At 41.2% G+C, this 23,619-nt stretch overlaps 4 protein-coding genes across 4 annotated transcripts; 2 read left to right on the top strand and 2 right to left on the bottom strand.

Annotated features, from left to right (window-relative positions):
* Nucleotides 1–1,394: 1,394 nt before the first annotated feature.
* Nucleotides 1,395–3,201, top strand: atp5mf (ATP synthase membrane subunit f). The gene is made up of 4 exons (XM_076084903.1): nucleotides 1,395–1,479; nucleotides 2,168–2,275; nucleotides 2,833–2,949; nucleotides 3,071–3,201. The coding sequence occupies exons 1-4, from the start codon at nucleotides 1,404–1,406 to the stop codon at nucleotides 3,097–3,099; spliced, it is 330 nt and encodes a 109-aa protein (XP_075941018.1). The 5' UTR covers nucleotides 1,395–1,403; the 3' UTR covers nucleotides 3,100–3,201.
* Nucleotides 3,202–3,317: 116 nt separating this feature from the next.
* On the bottom strand, nucleotides 3,318–6,990 carry cpsf4 (cleavage and polyadenylation specific factor 4). The gene is made up of 8 exons (XM_076084902.1): nucleotides 6,566–6,990; nucleotides 6,329–6,379; nucleotides 5,589–5,741; nucleotides 5,354–5,449; nucleotides 5,139–5,232; nucleotides 4,847–4,919; nucleotides 4,550–4,735; nucleotides 3,318–4,083 (listed from the first exon to the last, which is right to left on the bottom strand). The coding sequence occupies exons 1-8, from the start codon at nucleotides 6,666–6,668 to the stop codon at nucleotides 4,015–4,017; spliced, it is 825 nt and encodes a 274-aa protein (XP_075941017.1). The 5' UTR covers nucleotides 6,669–6,990; the 3' UTR covers nucleotides 3,318–4,014.
* Nucleotides 6,991–10,112: 3,122 nt separating this feature from the next.
* shmt1 (serine hydroxymethyltransferase 1 (soluble)) lies at nucleotides 10,113–20,365 on the bottom strand. Its single transcript, XM_076084901.1, is given in 18 exon segments — nucleotides 10,113–10,720; nucleotides 10,993–11,103; nucleotides 11,274–11,390; nucleotides 12,113–12,235; nucleotides 12,350–12,463; nucleotides 12,560–12,772; nucleotides 12,889–12,970; nucleotides 13,628–13,788; nucleotides 13,939–14,054; nucleotides 14,171–14,316; nucleotides 14,548–14,682; nucleotides 15,933–16,072; nucleotides 17,589–17,597; nucleotides 18,592–18,743; nucleotides 19,152–19,273; nucleotides 19,473–19,577; nucleotides 19,902–19,993; nucleotides 20,236–20,365. Coding segments are annotated over 18 exon segments (2,124 nt in total). The 5' UTR covers nucleotides 20,249–20,365; the 3' UTR covers nucleotides 10,113–10,547.
* Nucleotides 20,366–20,794: 429 nt separating this feature from the next.
* On the top strand, nucleotides 20,795–23,094 carry bud31 (BUD31 spliceosome associated protein). Its single transcript, XM_076084900.1, has 4 exons — nucleotides 20,795–20,984; nucleotides 21,755–21,877; nucleotides 22,209–22,375; nucleotides 22,451–23,094. The coding sequence occupies exons 1-4, from the start codon at nucleotides 20,891–20,893 to the stop codon at nucleotides 22,499–22,501; spliced, it is 435 nt and encodes a 144-aa protein (XP_075941015.1). The 5' UTR covers nucleotides 20,795–20,890; the 3' UTR covers nucleotides 22,502–23,094.
* The last annotated feature ends 525 nt before the right edge of the window (nucleotides 23,095–23,619 follow it).

The raw sequence follows: 23,619 nt of genomic DNA, 5'->3' as shown, positions 1-23,619 counted from the left end.
GTGTGTGTGTGTGTGTGTGTGTGTGTGTGTGTGTGTGTGTGTAGAGAGAGAGAGAGAGATGCAGTGAAAAGGGGAAAAAAACAGGGTGGATGTTGGACATCTCTATGAGTCCTCCATCTAATGCAGGTCATTAGAGTGAAGCAGGAAAATCAGTCAGATAAAGGAAAGAGGTTGCCGCTCAGTCTTGGATGAAGGCCAAAACCGAGAGCGAGAGCGAGAGAGAGAGAGAGAGATTAGAGGAGGGTAGAGAGAGCTGTATTGATCGGTGGGCGTGTTGAGAAGGGACCTGAACTACCACAGCACCACCTCTGCCACTCACACACACAACCACTCACACTAGCCTCAATAAGATGTTCGCTATATCTTCAGGTACATTATGTGGACCAGCGCTACTGGCTGTTGTGCTGCTCATTGATCGGCTCCTCTCTCTTGAAAAGAAAAAGTATTCCTTTGAGACAGTGTGGAAAACCCTTCAGGTCACTATCTCAAAATGCATGAGATCTGACACGCTTTTTAAAGGAGAGAGAGGTTTAACATGGGGTTGTGCAAAAAACTGAGGAATCAGAACAGATGTGTATATTTAGTTACCTATATGTCGCTGGGTCAAAGTATTTTCAAATTATATTGTGACTTTGAACATATATTAATGCATGAAAGCATTTTAAGGGTAACTCCAGTATATTCAAATCTGGATTCATTAAAAGTGCCCCTGACAGGCTCAGATTATTCCTTTATGTGTCTGACAACATTCTGAAAAGAGGACCCTACAGAGAAATAAAAAGGTTGTCCTCACCTGTCGCTGGATCTGGTCTGCAACAGGTCGCACTCTTTACAGCCTTCTTCCCCTGGGGGCCTCATAGGGTCTCAGCACCCACAGGAACACCATCAGGCTCCAGAGCTCCACAGCCTTGTGGCATCTGGTCCACCCTTCTCTGAATATCAGAATCAGAATCAGCTTTATTGGCCATGTATGCGGACGCATAAAAGGAATTTGACACAGAATTTACAAATAAACAGGAATAAAATATAAAAAATAACAAACAAGGACAACACAAAAAAAAGAAAAAGTAGAACAGATTTAAGCATAAACATTTAAAGTCTATGTACAATGCAAATATAAATATATATCCAAAGGTATACAGTATATGAATATAAACCTATCTAACAATATGAGCAGGTGTACCTGATTAACTGCCATCAACGTGTGAAAAAAAATGTCTTGCAATAAATGATAAATGTCCTAGAACATGTCTGAATGGACCTTTAAATACACTTACCGGTGGTTTGTTGTAATGTGTGATTGTGCTTGTTGTTAGATGTATGCTTTCAGTTTGAGACTCCTGGTTATGTTGGTTCTGCTGCCCCCTAGTGGATAGAATTAAAACTCTAAATATTCTCCCATAATGCACTTGGTCATTTTATACCCATCATTCCCCGCTGCAAGCTACTTCGCACCAGTCAAGATGGCGGACAGACCAGGTAAACTAGCGTGTCCTCTGCCAAAAAAACCTCAAATTTTCAATTTTGTGTGTTTCGTTGTTGGTGAATTTTATGTTTCACAGACGCGTTGTGTTCAGTTGTCACACAGACCGGTTATGATCCGTCTTTAAGGGCTGTGTCGGACTGAAGGCCGCAGTGAATCCTTTAAGTCACGTCAAGGACTTTGCGTGTCATTGCCGGTTTAGCAGTTGGAGTGAATCTGTCAGTCGCTTTTGTACATTTAACCGTCATGTCTGCTGATCGGAAGCTTTAGATATGACTTGCAGTTTGGCCGATTCTATCGTAATTACGTTGTCTTTGCATTTTTAAGTTATGTCGAAGTTTCTGTTGGCTAGCTTGCACGATAGCCTGCAAACCGGTGCATGTTACCGTTACCCCAATCTGATCACTTATGTGGTTCATTTTAAAAGTAAAACAAATTAACCGAACAGAAATGAAACACTAAAGGCAGTGCTTTGATTTACTGTGGGGCTTTAAAGAGTACCTTGTTCAAAGTAACGAGGCAGACATGAAATGTCAAATGTGTGTCAACAGTTGGCTCCAGAGATAGAAAGTATTGAAGATCTAAGTGAGCGAGTTTGTGTTACACTACCGGAGCCACAGCATGATGTGTTCATTATGGACGATGTGTGATCAAACTGTCTCTGTTGTCTCTATCTGTGACCAGTTCCCGTGATCGAGAAGCGGCTGATGGAAGTGAAACTGGGTGAGCTGGGATCCTGGCTTGGAGGTCGAGACTTCACTCCCAATGGCCTCATCTCAGCCGTCCGCAGAGGTGAGACCACCTGTTCTGACTTAAAACAACTTTATCAAGGGAGGAACTATCGAAAAAAGTTTCATGCACAAAAAAAGGAGTGCGGTAATCAATATGATTGACTTGTGATATGCAGGCTTTGGTTTTTTAGAACACCAGCTACCATTTTATAATAATAAAGCAGCAGAAGGAAGCCATTATAATAAAGGAACATTACGATACTAACACCTAAACTTTCCTCCATTTCCAAATGATCAAGGTGCAACGGGGGAAAGCAAACTCGACAAGTCTAAAAGATCTTGAATGAACTCAGTCTTTCATTTATGAAACATGTCATCCATAGCAATGGGGTCCAGTCCGCTCCTCTCAGCTCAGGAGTTCAGTCCCTCAGTAAAAGTTGCTCTCAGTAGCTTTGTGAAAAGCTCTTCAGAGTTAGCGCTTAACTGGACTTTTTAAAGGGTATTTCTACTGACATTTACGAGAGTTCCTAGACGATGAACGGCCCGTGTAGTTGAGAATCGAGATGTCTTCACGCTGTCTTGAGCTGAGGTTAATGCTGTTTTGTTTTTATCTTCCAGGCCACGACAGATACTACAACAAGTACATTAACGTGAAGAAGGGAGGCATCGGTGGTGTAGCTATGCTGCTGGTTGGCTATATGGCCATGAGCTACCTGTGGGAGTACGACCACATCAGTAAGACATGCATACACTCACTGTTTAGAATGTTCTACCTTTTACATTAAAGTGTTTTTTCAGAGAAAAAAAAACAACTTTCATTTCATTTAAACGTCCTTCTCTCCATCTTCTCTTCCAGAACATGACCGCTGGAGGAAGTACCACTGAGCTCCTTCAGCCTTCAGGGGTTGAGCTCTAACTGCTCTTTCTACTCTGTGTTCAATATGTGACTGTTTTGACCAATAAACAATACTAAGATTTATTGTTGGATATCATGTTTGTGTGAGTTTGTTCCAGTTATTAAAGTGTGTTCATAGTGACAATTTTCAACTAATCTGAAGTGGAGCTCTCTCACTGTTACGTGAATATAAATATAACAGGAAAAATCGGTAACAAAGACATTTATTTGAACACACTGTACAGTTTGAGGGACTATGTTCAGACTTTCAATACAACTCATCATTTTAGACAGTTTTTCAGCTGAGCCAAACATCTTTGGGTAAAAATTGAATTAACACAGGACACCCGGGGAAGAAATGAATCATTTCCAGGATTTAAAATGTCAGCCAGAAGACTTACGGTGGTGTTGAATGTACAAAACTCTGCAGGGTGGATTTGGGCTCTGTACAGTAGTTTGAGTAGAAGCTGCATGATTTTACATTCCTACTGGTACTTATCACAACTTTTTGTATTTATTTCTTTCACACAGACTGGTCTGGTGTCACTGATGCAGTCACATGACCCAAGAAAACAGGTTAACCTGTAAAGAAGCTGCAACATGTTACAGCACTACACCTGTTGGACCCTGGTGTCTATTTACAGTACAAACGTAGAAAACTCCGAAGACTAACGCACAAGTCATTCAACCACACCGATTGTGACCTCGTCTGTTTGTTTTTTTCCATGTATTCACAAAAAATAGAAATAGCTATGTTTATCTTTCCTGCTGCCTGTGTGTATAAACTCACACACAACAGCGGCAGTCAAAGTCTTTCAGTTAAACTTCAGCCTGTGGAGCAAAGAGGCCTCCTCTGCTCACATGAGGACGCAGCAGCAGCACCGTGGAGACTTCAAGGCTGACGGTTATTGTCCGCTCAGGAAGGCGAGATGACCTTTAGTGCATTTGTTGGCATAGTGGCCCTTCTCCCCACACTACAGACACAGGGAAGAGAGAAACATGGGAGATATTAATGGCTCATTATTAAAATGATGGGGGAGAGGAAATACTCTTATTGGCTTCTTTTTTTCAGAGAGTTAGATGAGAAGATCAACACCACTCATGTATGCACATACATATTTAGCTGGAGCCGGCTGTATTATTATGATCTTTGTTTATTTCATTTTCTCTGATCGAGTTGTTGAAGTTGGAAACCGTAATGTTGCACGTGTGAAAATAACTTTGTAAAAGTAAAGTATGAAAACAGCTGCTGGCTGTAGCTTCATATTTACGGGAAAGACACGAGCGTGGTATTGATCCTCTCGGCAAGAAAGCCAATAACATATTACCTGAATGTCAAACTTGCTTTACGGTATTACGACTACAGTGAGAGAGCGGTGCCTTGGTGGCGATATTGAACACACAGGAATACTTTAGCAGACAAAGGTTCAGGTGACTCACCTTGTAGCAGGTGACCTGGTCCAGTGGCCGAGGCCCTCTGTTGCCTGGCATGTTATTCTGATGATGAGGAGGACCCATGTGACCCATGTGAGGCATGTGAGGCATGTGGTTCTGCGGCCGCAGGCCTGGACTGGAGTTGGTCAGCTGGATGAGAGAGAGCGACGAGCGACCGATAGTAGGAACAGGCTGCAGCAGGAATAGTGAAAAGATTATCAGGTAAATAACATGGAGCAGAGCACCGAGGTAGAGCCTTCAGCACATGCGTGTATTTCGGTGGTTGAGTACATCTCCTCTTACCTTTGTCTGGTTCTGAATCTGCTGCTGTAGAGGAGGCTGTTCAGAAGCTCCCATAGGCAATTCAAAACGAGGGCTGTAGAGGAACATCTCACTGTTAATCTACATCACTGTCAGGGGAAGTCTCCAATAATTCAGGTTGCATTGCTAACTCAATCTTTTGTCCTAGATGACATAATTCATCAAAAAATAATAAAGCAAATGCTAAAACAAGTCAAAAGTGGTGCATTTAATTTGACCTGCAAATCACACACATTTCTATTATGAAGGGAATCAAATAAAAAGGATAACGTACTGCATAAATTTACAGGATTTTCCCTCTGGACAGAAGCCCACCAGGTAGTTCATACAGATCACCCTTCTTGTGTGTCTGTGTCGGCAGTCAGGACCTGTGACAGGAAGATGGATAAAGATCCCAGCAGAAAGTAAAGAGGCTGCGTTGAATAACTATGTGTATAAACAGTGTGTTGATATCAGTGCTGCTGGAATGTTTGTGTGAGCAGGACGTACCGTGTTTGCAGAAGCCTCGGTCATACCACGGACAGTCTTTGATCTTGGACTCTGGATCAATGTGCAGAAATGGACATTCCTTGTTGCTGCACTCACCTGTGGGATTTAAACACACAAATTAAAAACAGACAAAATGCACTCTGGGCATTTTAACAACTGGGTGCTCAACGGTCACAATGCAAATACGGTCGTTGGGCTCGTCTGTGTGATTTTATGAAATATCAAGTCAACCAACCAAACTTGGAGTAGAAGTAGCATTCAGGCATCTTGGTCATGTCGTATTCATGGAGAAACTCGCACTGGTCTCCCTTCTTACACAGTCCTCTGAGCCAGTGCTTACACACCACCGTCTTCTCTCCACTGATGTGGCGGAACGGACACATCCCACCTGGGAGCGGAAACAAATAAAGACACAACACAAGTGATGGTGCAACTTTCCTAATTCACAAAACTCAAATCTTCACAGTCTTAGCAAAAACTGACGCTTGTTTTGTCCATAAGATTCTGCATTAGAATACACCCTAAGCCAAATCACGACTCAGCCCTACATTGATGGACAATGTTTCCTTGATGTTTAATTATTTAATGTAAAAATGTCGGCCATATTGCCCCGAAAATTTTTTGTTGCTGCTGTTTGTACAGGAATGTACGACTGTTTTTGTTTTGTTTGTCATGTATTTAGTTAATGACAATACATTATCCTTGAATCCTTGGATATTTGTGAACGATGGATGTCATCTTAATATTTGAACAAGAGCAGTATTTCTTATAATTTATCTAAAATGATCTGAATGCATTATGGGAAATGTAGGATTAGGTGTTTTTGAAGCTTGACTCGTACTAAACACTAAAAGTCAAGATAACTGCCTCTGCTGCTTCCGTTTTGGACATTATGTTTGTAATGCATCTATTGTGAGTCCTCACCTTTGTTGAATTGAAACACTAACGTGCTGGATTGATCTGTTTTTAACTTACCTTTCTGACATGCTGCTCTCATGAAGAACTCGCACACAGCAGACCCGGATTCTGCAGAGACACAAAGTATTACAAGTATTATAAAGACATGGGAGGGAGGGAACACGAAGCTAACGTGAACTCTCACCACCGGCCAGGTGTCAGTGTCTACCTGCCGTTAGCTACTATCCGTTTTACCGTTAACTGAAAGTTTACCTACTGCGGCTAAGTACCAGCTAGCTAGCATGCAACACTTACTGTCCATGCCGGGAAAGGGCAGAGGCTGCGCCCCGAGCTGCTGCTGCATAGCCAGCTCCAAGTCAAACTTCAGGTGATCCACGTTAGCCAGCATATCCTGCATGTCTGCGTTAGTTTGCGCTGCTCCAGTCCAAATAATATGTCCGCTTCGGTTAGCTAGCTTGAGCTAGCTAGGTAGCTAGCTAGTACTTTCTTCCACAGCCAGCTAACGAGGCTAGCTAGGCTAACCGATAAACTAACAACAACTATTGAGCTTCCTTTTGAGAAACCGCAAAAGCTGCTGTTCTTCGTAGCTTTGTAGGACTGTTTTTTAGAAAAATCCCTAACATTAGTCGGTCTATGACTTTTTATTTGTCACGAACTGCTCTTCGTACTCAACCAGTTGGTTCTCAACAGTGGATGGATGGAAAGCGCGCAGACTGACCTCTGACCTGACGGAATAAGACCAGACTAAACGATCATCGAGTGCTTTGGTAGACTCGCACCACATTATGGTGGTCTTTCTTATCAATAATATTTTAGGGAGAATTTAATATTTAAAAACGTAAGTAAGTAAAAAAAAAAGTGTAATACGTTTATTTTACACCTTTTAACGTTATTCCTCTCAGAGCAAACGAACTAAAACCAAAATAAATCTTTTTATTTTTACAATTTTTTTTCATGTTCCTCAAATCTTTATTTTGTTATATTTGAACATTGTGATCTTATTTACTCATACTGTAGCGGCATTGGGTGTCCCCCTTAGAGGGCTGAGCAAGGAGGGGAGGTGTGTGAAAACTGAACTGATTTGCGCATGCATGAGAGGGCGTGTGTGTGTGTGTGTGTGTGTGTGTGTAGGGGTGAAAACATGAACTCATTTGCGCGTACATGCTATTGCAATGGTTGATAGGTGTTACCTGTAGGCGGGGTATTTGAATGGTAATGTATATATAAAGGCCATTGAGTCATTCTTTAGCCTTTTCGTGGCGGCATTTGATTCTGATAGACAGCCGTTCTATCTCCTATCAAGAGGCTATTTTGGAACGAATCCAACTCATTTCTTCCAACTTGTTGTCTTGCACCGTGGCTCATGAACAAGTGTGAGTATTTTATTCTTCTTTTAATTATTTCTGTGTCATCTGTGTGTTTTAAAATCAGGATTGTTGTTAAAGTTTCTCATCATTAGATAGATCTCATTCATGGATATATCAGTGATGACGATACTGAAAACAGGCTCTTGTTCCAGTGAATGCTAAGTATTTAGTTTTGGGGTTTAAATACTTTTTATTAATTTTTTTACTTTAATTTGCAATGGTGTTTTATATATGTATATACATATATTTAACTATTGTTTTGTTCATTAGGGTGCTGACTGAGAGGCCTCAGCCATACGTTGGGATGATGAGCAAACCATAGCAGTGAAAGCAGGTTGCGACCCAGGCAGCGGCCAACAGAGACACGGATCACAAGCTTCCTTTGATGAGTGAGGCCCATGCTGCTTTCGTTCAGGAACAGAAGATATATCCAGAACACATCAGGACACATGGTTAGGGCTCTCGAGGATATGGGTCCAGTCCTTGAATGCATCTCCAGGAAGATCGCATAATTCATAAGTCAATTGTACATTCATTTGTGGTGTCTTAAAGTGGTTGGTTATACATTGTGGGGTACAATAACAAGCGTCAATATGTCTCCGCCCCGAAAATTTCTAAAACGTACAGATGCTAATGATGTTAATAGTGTGGGTGACCGTGTGCTTGTTTATGATAAAGACACTGGCCATGCTTTTTATGACATAGCCCAAACATCTACTATACGCGCTCACGGCTCTGCACATAACAATGAGGGACAGACATTGATACAAAGGCTTGAAGTAGTTACCCAAATAATACATAGACTGAAAGAACGCGCGCTTGCGGCTAACGAGGCTGATGCTGCTGCTGCTGCTGCTGCATTTGCTGATTATGCAGCTGCTGAGAAGGGGTGTGGGAGGCATTTTACAGAACAGCCTTTAGGTTATGTAGACGAGGGGTACAAAGACCTACTTGGTGTTTTATTTTGCGGTGATGAAAGTATGGACTTACAACATGCACATAGTACTCCGATGTTGTATGGGGCTCATGAATCAGCCATGGGTTCATGCTCTCCATCCTCCTCCTCCTCCTTACCCCACTCATACCCCACCTCCCCCTCCTCCTCTCTCTCCCCCTCTGACCCCTCTATGTACTGAAGTCTGTTATCGTGCTAATGATATTGACCCCCATACTCAGCCTGGGTATTATGAGGGACACACAAAGAGGTGTGTTGGCTCTGCTGATCAACATGTGAGAGACGAGGGGGGGAGGTTAACACACACACGCACACCTCTGGACACACGCCCTCTCATGCATGCGCAAAGCAGTTCAGTTTTCACACACGAAATGTTTGGTTGATTAGACAATTTTTTATATATTTTTTCCAAACATGAATCAGTCCATTATTTTAATAGGTCAGTATTGTATGCAAGATAACAGGTATGTTTATGCATGGCAGTGGCACTAATGAAAATGAAAACATCAATTTGAATAGCTTGTATGCATAATTATCATGCAATTGACAGACAATGTTGATATTGGGATTGGTATCAGCTGACAAGGTGTGTTTATAAATGGCAGTGGCACGGCCTCCCTACTCACTGTACCTTGCACATGTTTAAAATAAAAACATGAAGATATAAACCTGTGTATTATTTGAATAGCTTAGTATTGAATGCACAATAAAGAGGTATGTTTATACACGGCACAAGGCCCAGTTTAATATAAAACAATTTTATACAATATACATAGTCGGGGGTCCCTGCTCCATCTCTCTATCAGTTTGGGGGTCCTTAGCCTGAAAAACGTTGAAGACCCCTGGTCTACAGTATGAGTAAATAAGTTCAGTTTTCACACACACACACACACACCTCTACGGACAAACGCACTCTCATGCATGCGCAAAGTAGTTCAGTTTTCAGATGATTATGCAAATTAGAAAGAAAAAAAAAACTATTATGCAAATGTACCACATGCACGCGCAAACTTGTTCAGTACACTGTGCACGCGCAAATATGCAATTTATATATACTACTTATGCGTGGTCCCCAGAGGATGAATCCTAATGACTTTAATGATCCCATGACTGTCCTAGTGCCACCATGAAGTGGTTGTAGTGTGGTTTGGAGCAAAAAGTTTCATCAACTATTTGATGGATTGCCTCAGGATGAATTATAATTACTTTAGTGAACCCTTAACTCTTTCTCAAGTGACACCATCAGGACTTTAATCTGTCCCATACTACCACAAACCTGCCAAGCTAATAACATTCCCATCAGCCTCAGCTGTACTTTGTGCTAATTAACAAACGTCAGCATGCCAACACACTAAACTAAGATGGTTAATTTGGTAAACATTATACCTGCTTAACATCAGCAGAGCAGTCATTGTTAGCTGATGTTCGTGTTTAGCTCAAAGTACGTGCTGCGTATCAGTAGTTAGTGCATTAGTCTGCACCCGTTTTCAGTTCAAGTGAAAGACAATACACAACATCTTTTGTTTCATTTATTATGAATCCTTCAATTGAATGCAACAATTATGTTGTAAACGTATACAGTACGTGTCATGTATGAAAATAATATTCATGTTTTGTGCTTAAATCTGCAGTAGTGTAACAAAACTTTGGAATTGTAAATTGAATACAGTAAATTAGATTTGAGATTAAAGCTTAAATGTGATCGTAACATTGGAGACCAAAGCAACAGTGGAACACTACAAACAGCAAAGGTGCTAAAGCAACACTGGATCAACGCAGTCTGCAAATCTATCTTTCTATTAAGAAAAATCAGTTCCAAGCTTAAGTAAGTATCTTGATTTGAGTTGTGACAGATGAACACATGTACACTCAAAACAAATATACAGACGAAACAACACACCAGCAAAATTTGGCATAATAATGTTGTTTTTTTTTAAATCATCGGTCCAGCCCTCTACAGCTCAGGGAGGCCTGGCATGGGGAACTGGCCAGCGAAACCTTCCACCTCGGCCTTGATTTCTGTTACCCGCTGCTGGAACTTGTCTGCGTGGGCCAGCGCCTGAACGAACTCCTTCAGAGTGGCCTTGGGATCCAGGCTTCTCTGCACCTCCAAGGTCAGCTCAATACCTGCAGGAGGAAGGAGAGCGGGGAGGGCTCTCAGGTTGCCGTTTCATTTATGTGAAATCCTGTTTTGTTTTGGTGGATAGTTCTAAATACTACGACAGTCTCAGTTGACTGAGCTATGGAGCAGGACTTAAAGCACCAAAACCCTGATACCTTGGCCCCCCGTCAGTGGTCTGGTGACCAGTTCAAACACAATTCTCAGTAAATATCTTGACAAATAAAGCTTTTTGAAAAAAAAAAAATATATATATATATATGGGCATTTAAAAGATTACCTCTATGAATGAACTCGGCCACCTTCTTGAAATCATCCTCCATCATGCCTCTGGAGGTCAGAGCTGGAGAGCCAAACCTCAGACCACTTGGCCGCAGAGCACTCTTGTCCCCTAAAAACACACATGTATGTGGAAACATCAGGAGTGGCCCTCTGCAGGGAAAACAGCCACAAATCTAAAGATACATTCATAGAAACAACGGAAAGACTTCTTTTCCTCAAGATTACTCACACAATGGCCAAACAGAGCTGCATGTATCAGTTCAAACACACACACTATACCTGGACAGGTGTTCTTATTACAAGCGATGGCACAGGCTTCCAAAACCTTCTCAGCTCGTCCTCCATCAGTCCCTTTGTTGCGAAGGTCAAGCAAGATCAGGTGGTTGTCAGAGCCGCCTACACAAGAAGAGAAACACAGTAAACTATGCAACACTATGAAGTTATTAGCTGCTATCAGAAGTCTGTTACAGCCCCCTTTTCTTATACCAGTCATATATCAGTGAAAGAAAACAGAGACATCCAGCATGGTGGGTCATCACGCTTTGTTTTAAAAAAAGTATGCATGGTTATATTTTGAGTTATCATATGAAGCTACATGAAAATAGATTCAACGTTAATGTGATGTTGGCAATTTTTAAGTATTAAGAAGTGTACCGCACTCATTAAAGATTTAACAAAGTTTTCATATCATATTTATCACTTAGCTTCTTGTAATTAGAAGAAAACAATCTAAACTCCTGATCTTCTAATTATGAAAAATATGGTGCATAATTATGAGGAAAAGTAACATTTTTTGGGGGGATTATCAGAGCTAACACAATCAGCAGGTCCTTGTAGACCGCTTGAGAAACATCAAACGGATCAGAGCGCTTTAAGAGATAGGTGCTAAAACAGAGGGTTTCAGACAGAGGGTGTAAAAGTGTTTTTTGAACATTAAACTACATAGAAATAACACTAAATACAAGTATAAACCTGAAAATGAGCATAATATATCCCATTTAAATGAAGGAGGAAATAAAAGGTTTTCTTTGAAGTAAATACAATTTGCTTCTGCACAACAGCAACTGATACTAGATACGTTTCCCTTTGTGTGTGTAGAGTGGCCCTGTTGCACTTACCAGTCACAATCTTGTAGCCGTGGTCAATCAGGGCAGTGGACAGAGATTTGCAGTTAGCAAGAACCTGCATCTGGTAGGCCTTGAACTCTGGCGTCATGGCTTGTTTGAGAGCAACAGCAACACCTGCCAGTGAACAACAGGACCCAGATGAGATGGAGGCTGAAATAACTGAATGGCAGTCGAGATGAGACTGAAGAGGACCAAATCAAAAAAAGGGAGAAAGATGAAGAGGTGAACCTGCGATAGCGTGGTTGTGCGGTCCTCCCTGCAGCCCTGGAAACACAGCCTGGTTGATCAAAGACTCCAAGTTGTACAGAGTCTCCTTCCCCTTGGCATCAACACTCCGCACGCCTGGAGGAGGGAAATAGAAAGCGGAGGGTTTTGATGACAAAACCAAAAAAAAGGGAAGTGGTTTGTTTTGGCAGAAGCGTCTAATTCCATTTCTACCTTTCTTGTAGAAGATGACTCCAGAGCGGCAGCCACGCAGCGTCTTGTGTGTGGTCGTGGTAACAATGTCACAGTACTCAAAGGGTGAGGGCACCACTCCAGCAGCCACCAGTCCACTGATGTGAGCCATGTCTCCCATCAAGTACGCACCGTTCTCATTAGCGATCTGCTTCAGGCGGGCGTAGTCAAGGTTGCGGGAATAGCAGCTGGTTCCTGGAGAGGAAACGGACGCAGAGGTGAATGTGAGGTTTTTCAGGGATTTTGAAAATACTCTCCTCTTTGCATTGATTTGTTTTAGTGTGTGAGAGTAAGACGGATAGCAGAAGTACCTGCAATGATGAGTCTGGGGTGGAACAGCCGAGCGTTTTCTTGCAGTCTGTCATAGTCGATGTAGCCAGTCTCTGGATTCACCTAAAACAGAAGACGATGTCTTATTAACAACAGCAGCATCTGATAAACAGAACATAAGAACAACACAGAGATACTTACAAAGGACTGTACTTTGGCCATAAGCTCATTAAACTGAAACAACCTAAAATCACTTTGAATAAAAACATCTTAATGTATTAGGTTTCAGATTTTGCCCACTTTTTAATCGTACATTTCCTGTATTTTCTTTTTATACAATGTGCTGTGAAGCATACAATGTCCACAGAAAGAAGCCAGAGGGCGTTTATTTTCATTTGTGTTTGTTTCCACTGTTCTTGTCTGTTTTTAATCCCCCATTTGGTCAAATCACGAGCCTATTATCATTTCCAGCTCTCACGAGGAGCCACAGGTCAATGCCACGCGCACATATTTGCTCTAATGAGGACTAATCTTGTTCAACTTGGTCCAGGACTCCATAACTGAGATGTAACTTAAAATGTCATTCAGAAGCCCACTTTTAAAGCTAAGATGAAGAAATGAAGACAAACTCCTGGTTTAATTAATACTCTTATCATAAATAAAAGATTTAGGGAGGCTGAGTCATGCTTTAACTGTTCATATTTTTAATCTTCCTCCCCAATAAGAGCAGTGTGCCTCAAAGGATAGGTGTGTGTTGACAACTACATGATTGTTTTGTACCTTATACGGCATGGACTCAAAGAAGATGGACGTGGCGGAGATTTTCTTCTTCTCAGTCATGAAGCCGTGTGTCAGGTGACCTCCATCAGGAAGGTCCAGCCCCATGATCCTGCCATGGGGCTCCACGACGGCCGTGTAGACGGCAAAGTTAGCAGGTGAACCTGACAGGGAAGCGTAAAACAGAAGTTTAACAAATGGAAAAAGCAAAGAGTACGGGGGAAGAGTATAAAGGTCTAAATACTGATCACATCAATCAGGCTCTACAACAAATATTAAACAGAGCTTTATAATGTTTAATCACTACTTGGTACCTGAGTACGGCTGCACGTTGACGCCCCATTTCTCTGAGTTCAGACCATAGGTCTCCAGCGCCCTCTTCTGACAGAGCCTCTCCAGCTCATCAACATGCACCGTACCACCGTAGTACCTGAACACATGGATCACACTGAATATTACCAGATTGGTAGGAGAAAGCAGGATGCACCACTTACAGGACGTTATCAAACATTAGGATTGCATAGAGAATTGGATTCATTCTGTTACCTCTGACCGGGATATCCCTCAGAGTATTTGTTGTTCATGCAGGAACCCAGAGCCTCGAGCACGGCTCTGCTGGCAAAGTTTTCTGACGCTATCAGCTCCAGACCGTACGTCTGCCTGTGCTTCTCTTTCTTTATGATGGAGAACACCTAAAAACACAAATATTGTATCGTTCAGGGGACAATAACAATGTGTCACACAAGCTCTTTAGTGAACAAAATGCACAATAAATAGATAGTTTCAGCTCAAAACAATTACAATATTGACACCAACCCCATGCAAAGGATCACCAGAAATAACTGTCCTTTAACTTTAGCTCCAGTCTCAGGAACATGGGCGAAGATAAGACCTTCTATTGTTAAAGTCCACTGAACACAAACCTCAGAGTCGCTGGTGGACAGAGGCTCCAGCATCATCCTGTTGTGTGAATCCCACGTGTCTTTGCTCACAACAACATTGTGGTCATTTGTTGAAGACATGGTTTCTCTGTTTCTCTGGTCACACACAGTAGAAATCTAAAGAGGAAGATAATTCTGTGTTTAGAGACTAGATATAAATCACAAAGAGCTAAAAAACAAATGTCTTTTTAAAGATGAGTAAATAAAATATGTTGGATGTCTATGAAAGAGTTTACAGTGAGTGCTGCTGACACACAGATCCTTAACTAATGTCCTAAGCCTCAGACAAAGCAGGACACATGCAGCAGTGACATGTTAAACTTTGAACCATTACACACACCGATAAGCAAATGAATTGCAGTAACTGCCATAGCGCGTTATTGGGTAACTCAGACACCACAACCTCTAAGCTGTTTGCAGCTACTAAATCTTTATCTGAGGCTGGTTGTCCTCTCTACAATGCCAAAGGTCACTGCAGGTCAGTCATGCATCTGACTCTTGTTCAGGTGTTACGTCCCTACTGGTTTTCAAACCTACTGGTTTCCCTTCCGTGCGCAGCAGCTGTTTTCTGCCTCTGTTTGGAAGTGTTTGAAGAGACGCCCCAGGTAACCAGTTGTTTCAGTTCACCCTAAACCCAAACGTTACTGCACACTAGCGAGGTATGACTGAACTATGAATAACGGAATGACTGACACTTCTTAGAGAGTATAGAGGCGGATCGCGTAGCGCGACCGTCTTTGGATTTATTACTATTTTGCTCGACAGAGCTCGAATCCAGGTGGTTGCGATCTTTCCATAAATATATTTTCTTCAATGTATTTCTTCATAGTGGCTGTGATGTAGTGCTCACTTATACAATCGTAATCCCCGCCATGGAGATGTGGTTTATAGATCTCCAGCAATATGTTTGTGACTGTGGGTACTTCTCAAGTCTCTTAATTGCATCCCCGTTTCCCTCACTTGCGTCCTTTCCTTGCGTCTTAGTCCATCCAAGGGATGCATGGAGGAAACCATCCGAGGAGCGAGGAAACGACAATTAAGAGACTTGAGAAGTACCCCGTGTGAGGAATCTGCCGACAGAGACAGAAAACAGCTGTTGCGCACGGAACTAGGTTTGAAAATCAGTGTAACACCGGTACTATCCGCTACCACCTGACACACACCGGTACTATCGGGAACGCATAACACGGTCAGTTGACCAACTGCTAAATGTCACGTCGGAAGAGCAGACATGTCGATAAAATAGTGCCAAATAAGACGTTTAAATGCAAAAAAAAGTTAGTTATTCGTTGAATAAATTATTTCTGCATGGCAAGACAAACATTTCCATTTTGTCAGCATTGACATGAACTAGTTAGTTCACTCACCGGCAGAGTGGAGGCTCTCTTCGCTGTCGCATGTAGTTGATACTGATACTGTACTGAAGTCTGACCACAGGGCTGAGACAAAACAACAGACCACTCTGCGAGGGTAAAGTCCGCCAAACTATCCACCAATCCGCTGATTCCTCATGTTTTCTACAGCATATATGGCGCATTACCGCCCCCCTCTGCTCGCAGTATGGACAAAAATGATTATTTTTAGTGGGAGGGTGATAGAGCTGGACTTCCTGATCGGGCCACAGAATGTGATGGGTCACAGAATGTGGTGTAACACTATACATCTAAGAATAGTCCTTAACTTTGAATTATTATTATTAGCCTAATAAGAAGCAGGATTCGCTGACTACGCATTATGCGTTGTATCAAATGTTTGCATGTCTCAATATTGAACCTTCAAGTGGAAATGTTATGTAGGATATTTCTCTTAGTTACGCTGACAATGTTATTCATTCAAATCTTTGAAAAAGTTAAAGAAAGATATATATATATATATATATCATATTTAATGTTACATAATACTATAATATAATACTAACATTATCATATTTTCTTTCATTCAGCTTTATTTTTCCACACTTTACTATGTGGTTATTTCATATCGAATGAATAACCAGAAAATTATAAAATTATATATATATAATCATATATATATATATATATATATATAAGTATTTTAAGTGAGAAGAATCTGTTGAGGTTTAATGTTTGTATGTGAAATTAAATATGTACACTGGCAAGTTTATTTTTATTTGTCATTTGTTTTATTAATCATTGCTGTCAAACTCACCTGAATTCTTGTCTTTCACAGCTGAGCTGATGTGATACATATTGCACATTTCATAATTGAAATACTGTAGATGCGGTATATGTGAACAATAGGAAAAATCCGACTTACGTGAAAATTTGCTTGTATTAATTTTGAATCCATCTAAGTCGTGACCTTAGTCCTGTTGAATAGGGAGTCTGGGTACCTTTCATTAAACAAGAGCAAAATTAAGATTGACACACGATAGGATCATAAACTTCTCATCTTATATATTAATCTAACTGATTTAACTGTTCAGTTACGCTGCAAAGTCTTCTCTCACTGTCACATCCGTGGATGCCACATGGACTCTTGCACCTGAGGCTGCTACCTGCTCTAAATCAGTCGTGACAGTTCTCTCACAGGGAAATAAAGCAAAACAAGAAATGTACACATTTGACTAGTTCCATCATAATAATCTGAAATATCTTCACGAGTCAGGTATGTACAATGTAAGATCCCCCAAAAAACAAAGTGGCAAAGCTCAGTTAGCAAAGTGAGAATTGTACAATGACAAGTTTACCATCACTAACATCATGAGCAAGATCACAGGTTAGAGGGGGGTTCATTCCAAGTGCATGTGAAGACCGATGTATTCTCAATTGTAGCTTTACTTCCTGGAGGGATCAACGAGGCCATTATTCAATGCCAAAATATACACAACCCCTCTCCACTGGAGTCTCCGCAACCATTCTCCAAACGGTCACATGTAACAGAAATGTCAAGACCATAGCTCTTCCTTTAAAAAATAGTCAAATATATATATATTGCTTCAGTCCGTGAACATGTAAAAAGAGCCTCTGATAAATTCTCTGCATCATTTCATTGAGAGGGACTTTATTCCTCTCGCCGCCGCCGCTGCTGCGTCTTTTGCTGTAAGCAGAAAATAAAAGAGACACAATCAGCTCGACGCACTGCATGAAACCTTTAGTCATTTTTTATAAACTGTGGTGTTTCCATTTCAGATCATTCAAGAAGGTAATGTATCGTCTTTCAATGGAATCGTATTGTGATTCAATCACAATACGACATGTCGAGATAGCGTGATACACAATTACGTCATTCTAATTGATGGTCAAACGCACAGAGAAACTCAAATGTTCTCAGAAACTCTGATGTGAAATATTTTGAGGGAATATCATTTGAAGAGTGCAAATTTGTTTTTAGTTCGCAGCATTATTTCAGAATACAATAGTGCATCCAGATGAGGACAGCGTTTTCTCAGTAGAATAATGGAGGAGAATAATGCATAAAGGTCCCAAATATGTATTTCTAGAGTTAGTTCGACCTGGACTTATAAGATCAGACCGTTATTTCATTCTGATGTACAGTAACTTTGTAATGCTGCTTAGCTTACATGGACAAGCAAGACAGAGGTTAGATTTATTGTTCGTATTTTCAAACAGTACGTTTTCACTTTTAACGTTACAAGAGAAAGACTTTCATTCCAAGGTACGATAAGTACAGAGCCACGAATGTTAGGTACGCTGCTCTACTTGGCAAAGCTCTAACTGGACAATCACTGGCTGAAAAGACTCATCATCATCATCCGGTACAAAACCAGATTCCGGTCGTTACAATGATAAATAAAGTACGTTTTATATCATTTTGACTCCTCCTGCTGCTCCGAGTGTCTTATTGGAGACACGAGAAAGCCGAACCATCACACAACACAAAATAACATCAGTCCATGCTGACCTGCTCTATTTTGTGAAGAATAGTGCAGTTTCTTCAAGATAAAGACAAGAGGCTTTCATGACCACATCAGGTTGTGTAGTGTTTTTCTGGCTTAGGGCACTAAATATTCATAACAATCACCGTATGAAAGGTCTCGCTTACCTTTCTTCTCTTCTTCTTTCTTTCTTGCCGCATCTTCTCTCTGTTTCTTGATAATGGCGAGACGAGCGAGGTCAGCTTTGGCCTGGTCTGTCTTCCCTGCCAAGTGCATCTTCATGTAGCGCTCCTTCGCTTTCTGCTTCTCTATCTCCTCCCTGTGCCAGAGCATGTGTGTGTGTGTGTGTGTGTGTGTGTGTGTGTGTGTGTGTGTGTTGGTGTGTTAAGGTGGGGGAAAGTAACATAAGGAAAGTTATAATAAAACATGGGGGACTGGGAATTTACAGACATAAAACAAAAACAAAACCAACCCATCAGCCTTTTTAGTGTTAATGTCCTTACCAATTTCAGAACATGCTTGTAATATGTTTTTTTACATAATAAAAACACATATTAAACAATTAACATTTCTAGCACATAATACACAATAGAGCTGGGTATCAGTGCTCTATAAGGCTCCATACTTCCCCAAATGTCACGCATGCAACTTCTACTGTTAAGATGTTTTTACTAAATCCTATATGTTCAAAATGAAGTTCCCATTTAGCACCGATACGCCGTCACACCTCTCTCTCCTTGATAACTGCTTGGGCTCGTCCAGCTCAATCTGCGTCACCTTCTTGGACTTCTGAGCCACTCTGTTGGGGTTCTCGATTTCTATCAAGCCCTCCACCCCCGCTCTCCTCCTCTGCAAACACATCACAGCAGCTCGTACAACATGAAGTTAATGCTTTGAATATAGCAAACAGCGAAATGACAAAAAACTGCCATGCAAGGGCCTTCAAAGGTGCACATCAATTATGAATAACAAATGGTATTACTATATTACTGTATTAGTGTGTGTTTGGTTACAGAGCAAGGGAATGACAGAAACAGTGTGGCGGTACATCTGAGTTTTCATCGTCGCTGTCTTCTGATCCCGATGCCGGTAGCTTCTCCTCTGCCATGTCATTCTGAGCTGCACCCCCCGCCTCTTCTGCTTCCTGCTCTTGCTATGACACATAAATGAGGAGAGCGCACACAGAAGACTGTCATCAAACCAACGCGTCAGGTTAAGCACATGCAGGGACAACAGGGAATACATACACAGTTATTTACTCTATTCAAACATCTCATCGGCTGCTTTCACATTAACTCCTCTCCTGTGGCTGGTTAAAGGGCACTCCAGCAATGTTAGACATGAAGATTGGTATGTAAACACAGATGTTATCGAGTTGCATTTTGGGAAGTGTAGGAAAAACTTTTGTGAAAGGCTGAACACACTTGTCTCTGTGTGGGACGTGATTCAAACAGTCTTTGCATGTAGATCCACCAACCTTTTTCCTCTCTTTCTCTGCCTTTATCTGGGCGTCTATCTCCTCGGGGCTCGTGTACGTCCGCACGCGACCCTTGCAGCTACCTTTCCTACCTAAATCAACAACCATGATAACAACGTGGGTGAAGGACAGCGACCAGACAAGTGTCAATAGAAGCAGGGCGGCTGGTAAACACGCTGTGAGTGCTGGTTGGTGGGTTGTGCCACAGAAGCACATATTTAAGTTAGAGAAGCACATCGCCTGGACCGCTGCCTGTTGTCGGGCGCCTAACAGCAGGTTAACAAATGCACAAAACTGATGTCAAGTCAATGTAGCAGGTTTAAATCATTCTTACCTCCTTTGGGCATTTTGACAAACAAATTCTGTATTTAAAAACTTTCTAACAACTAAATACTGACAGAAAACACAAGTGTCAAAACAGTACTACGAACTGACAGGTGCTAAACTCTCACTGGGGTTGAGTATAGAAATACTCTGAGTAGTTCAAGTATTTGCCTTTTAACAAATCTTTAATACAGGTTTTTCTTCTCAACAATATAGTAAACATGTGTGCTGCTATAAACTAAATGATATACACATTTCCGTATAATTCGCAGTCATTTGACTAAATTACGTGAATTATGAAATACCATAAACTAAACCATGTTGTTTATTTTAAGGCAATGTGCTCGTGTGCTAAAGTGATGCAATATGCTAATAACGACAGAAAGACTTCTACAGTGCTTTAATCTCAGCCTAAACGTCTAAACTGACCTAAATAAATGTCAACATGAACATAAATAATGTGTGAGTATGAGAGAAGATTTAAGAAGTTATTGAACGCAGGTAAATGGAGTTGTGTTTATTTGGCATAGTGACGCCATTCAAGCGACAAGATGGTGAAATGGACCCCCAAGTGACGTCAAATTGTGGCGCCGAAAACGGGTTGGTGGAAATCAACAGGAAAACACGGAGAGCTTTTGTTCTCTATTTGTATTAAACATAACAACATGCCGAAAGTAAAGAGGAGTCGGAAGCCTCCTCCAGACGGATGGGAGCTCATCGAGCCCACTTTGGACGAGCTGGACCAGAAGATGAGAGAAGGTAAGAAGTAGAAGATGATCCCGATGCTCCTCACAACACACCGTCGAGCTAACGTTACAACCACAGCACGCAGTCTGTGCGGGGGAAATAACCTCGGTGTTCACCTCGCATCGTCTTTACATGTTGATAAGATTCATATTTAGTTTTATTTTACAGCCGATTAATCCCATGGTGGTGTCTGTGGAAGGATTTTTGGCTGACATTTTTCAAATAGATAAGCAACACGATCGGCTACTGAACGCTAACGCCAGTTGGTTAAAATGAATAATGAGCGGCTAATGTTAGCTACTGGTGAAGTGGTTGTAGTTCAGTCAGATGCAATTGTGTATTATTTCTGTAATTTAACTTTTTCTGTCTAGTGTTAAACTACTTAAACTATGTGACCATAAACTGTCCACATACGCCATTGCTTTTGGCTTTACCACATGGCTCTAATTAAGGGAATCTTAATGTTACTGTGTACAGTTGTACTTAAGACAGAAGCTTGCAACTGTTTGGGTAATACTGGGGAAAATGCCCCCCAAGCACAAAGCCTGGTAGATACTGATAGAAACCTCAACCCCCTCCAACACATTCAGGACAGTAGTGTAATAGTGGTGGAGGCTGTTCTAGTAGCAGATTTATATATCATATAGTATGCAATACGTTGGGTATCTTTGGCACTTCACACCTAGCCCAGAGATGCGTTTGAACTACCCAAACAGGTGCACCGTTGATTTTAGTTTCTGCTTACCGAAGCTAACTGTCCAGATGTGCCCTCTGTTCCCCAGCTGAAACGGAGCCTCACGAGGGAAAGCGAAAGGTGGAGTCCCTTTGGCCAATTTTCAGACTGCATCATCAGCGGAGTCGATACATCTACGACCTCTTCTACAAAAGGAAAGCCATCAGCAGAGGTAGACGGACATCCCCTCTACCTGTTGAACTGTTTCAAGTCTAATGTTTCCCTTTTCCACTTTGTTTTTTCTTCTTCCTCTTCGGTCTACTTCAGCATTTGATACAATCCTTAAAATTCAGCATGACATATTGATAATCTGTTACGTGTGTTTGAATAACATTTTATCTGTATATATTCTGTAAAGACATGCCAAGATTTCAACAAATACATGCCAGAGTACGCTTTATTTTTTGTATTTGCACATGACCAAACATTTGAAACCCAATCATAGTTGTATGCTGCGTACTAGATTTCAAACCAGTGTTGTCTTCCTGTGTGTCTCCTGACAGAGCTGTATGACTACTGTATAAAGGAAGGCTACGCAGACAAGAACCTGATTGCCAAGTGGAAGAAGCAGGGCTACGAGAACCTGTGCTGCCTGCGTTGCATCCAAACCCGAGACACCAACTTTGGAACCAACTGCATCTGCAGAGTCCCCAAGAGCAAGCTGGAAGTCGTAAGTCTGACATAGTTTGGAGGATTCTCACTACAGTGTGTGTCCTTGTGATCTAAATCTTGTTTCTTTCTGCAGGGAAGGATCATTGAATGCACCCATTGTGGATGCAGAGGATGTTCTGGCTAAGTGCAGACATCCCGTCTATTTTCCGTTGGGCAACAGGGCTCACCCAGCTACCATCTGTGCACTCAAAACCCCAAAGCAACATCGTCTTTATTTCAGTCAGAAACAAATCACTGATATCTTCACCATCATCCCTCAGTTGCCCTTAAAGGGGTCAGTTTTTGAGAATAAAGGAGAGAACACAGAGAGGGGCCATATTGTATTACTTACATTTGTTTTTCTACCTAACTAAAGCCTTCAACTCTAAAAGCTCAAAGTAGGAAGTTGAGGTTAGCTGTTTCTGGATAAAGCCTGTCATTCCAGCTAGTCATGCCCACTGTGACGGTCATTTTAAATTCTGTTTTTCATTTAACTTGAAGAGGGCTGGGAGGGAGGCGAGTTTTGTTTTGAAATGTCATTGTTTTAATCCTCAACACATTGTCTTCATCATTGTTCTTGTAGTGTAATTTTAAATAAAACGATTGATTTACCTGAGCTTACTTTTTTTGTTTTATGATGTAGGGAAAGTGTGAGATCCAATGTAGACTCAAGCTTCATTGTTCTTGATCTCAAAACATAATTCATCTTGTGAAATAAAAAAAAAAACATTGATTGTAGTTTGGTTGTTTACATTTTCTTGAAGTATCATAAGTCACTCAAAGGTTGCAGAGTATTTTCTAACCATGCATGAAGTTAAGCGTCTTAATATTTTTCATTGCGTCTGATCTTTGAGAGGTGACCTCTGCACATGCTCAGATCCTTTATAAAAGGTGAGATTTAGGTGTTTGAGGAAAAGGTGGAAATAATGGTTTTACTAAAAATAAAATACATTTCATGTCTCGGCTACATGATTACAAAAAAGCACATTTCCTTTTTAATTTCTGAAAAAACGGTCAATATTGCCAAATTCAATCGTTTTTGTCCCCTTTTCTTAAATAACATTTACTTAAGCTTAAATGCTCTTAATGACCGTTCCCATGTTTTTTAAACTCATCTCAAAGAAGATTCTTATTCAGTATATTTGCAATTAGTCAATGTTGCCATGCCCACAGTAGCTACTCAAGACGTAGAAGTTTAAGGTCATAATAGTGACGAGTTTTCTTACATGAGTTGTCATCTAAGGCATATCTATAGTACAACCG

Source organism: Anarhichas minor, unplaced genomic scaffold, assembly GCF_050575085.1.
Source record: "Anarhichas minor isolate MPS153535 unplaced genomic scaffold, ASM5057508v1 ptg000007l, whole genome shotgun sequence".
NCBI classification, from domain to species: domain Eukaryota; kingdom Metazoa; phylum Chordata; class Actinopteri; order Perciformes; family Anarhichadidae; genus Anarhichas; species Anarhichas minor.
The sequence above is the reverse complement of the archived record's forward strand: the minus strand, read 5'-3'. Positions and strand labels throughout refer to the sequence as shown.

Excerpts from the sequence above, each read along its gene's own strand:
- atp5mf (XM_076084903.1), top strand. The coding sequence starts at position 1,404 with ATGCACTTGGTCATTTTATACCCATCATTCCCCGCTGCAAGCTACTTC. Across the intron at positions 1,480-2,167 it reads CAAGATGGCGGACAGACCAG|TTCCCGTGATCGAGAAGCGG; the intron begins GTAAACTAGCGT and ends ATCTGTGACCAG. Across the intron at positions 2,276-2,832 it reads CATCTCAGCCGTCCGCAGAG|GCCACGACAGATACTACAAC; the intron begins GTGAGACCACCT and ends TTTATCTTCCAG.
- cpsf4 (XM_076084902.1), bottom strand. The coding sequence starts at position 6,668 with ATGCAGGATATGCTGGCTAACGTGGATCACCTGAAGTTTGACTTGGAG. Across the intron at positions 5,233-5,353 it reads CCGAGGCTTCTGCAAACACG|GTCCTGACTGCCGACACAGA; the intron begins GTACGTCCTGCT and ends TTCCTGTCACAG. Across the intron at positions 4,084-4,549 it reads ACCAGGTCACCTGCTACAAG|TGTGGGGAGAAGGGCCACTA; the intron begins GTGAGTCACCTG and ends CTGTGTCTGTAG.
- bud31 (XM_076084900.1), top strand. The coding sequence starts at position 20,891 with ATGCCGAAAGTAAAGAGGAGTCGGAAGCCTCCTCCAGACGGATGGGAG. Across the intron at positions 21,878-22,208 it reads AAGGAAAGCCATCAGCAGAG|AGCTGTATGACTACTGTATA; the intron begins GTAGACGGACAT and ends GTCTCCTGACAG. Across the intron at positions 22,376-22,450 it reads CCAAGAGCAAGCTGGAAGTC|GGAAGGATCATTGAATGCAC; the intron begins GTAAGTCTGACA and ends TTCTTTCTGCAG.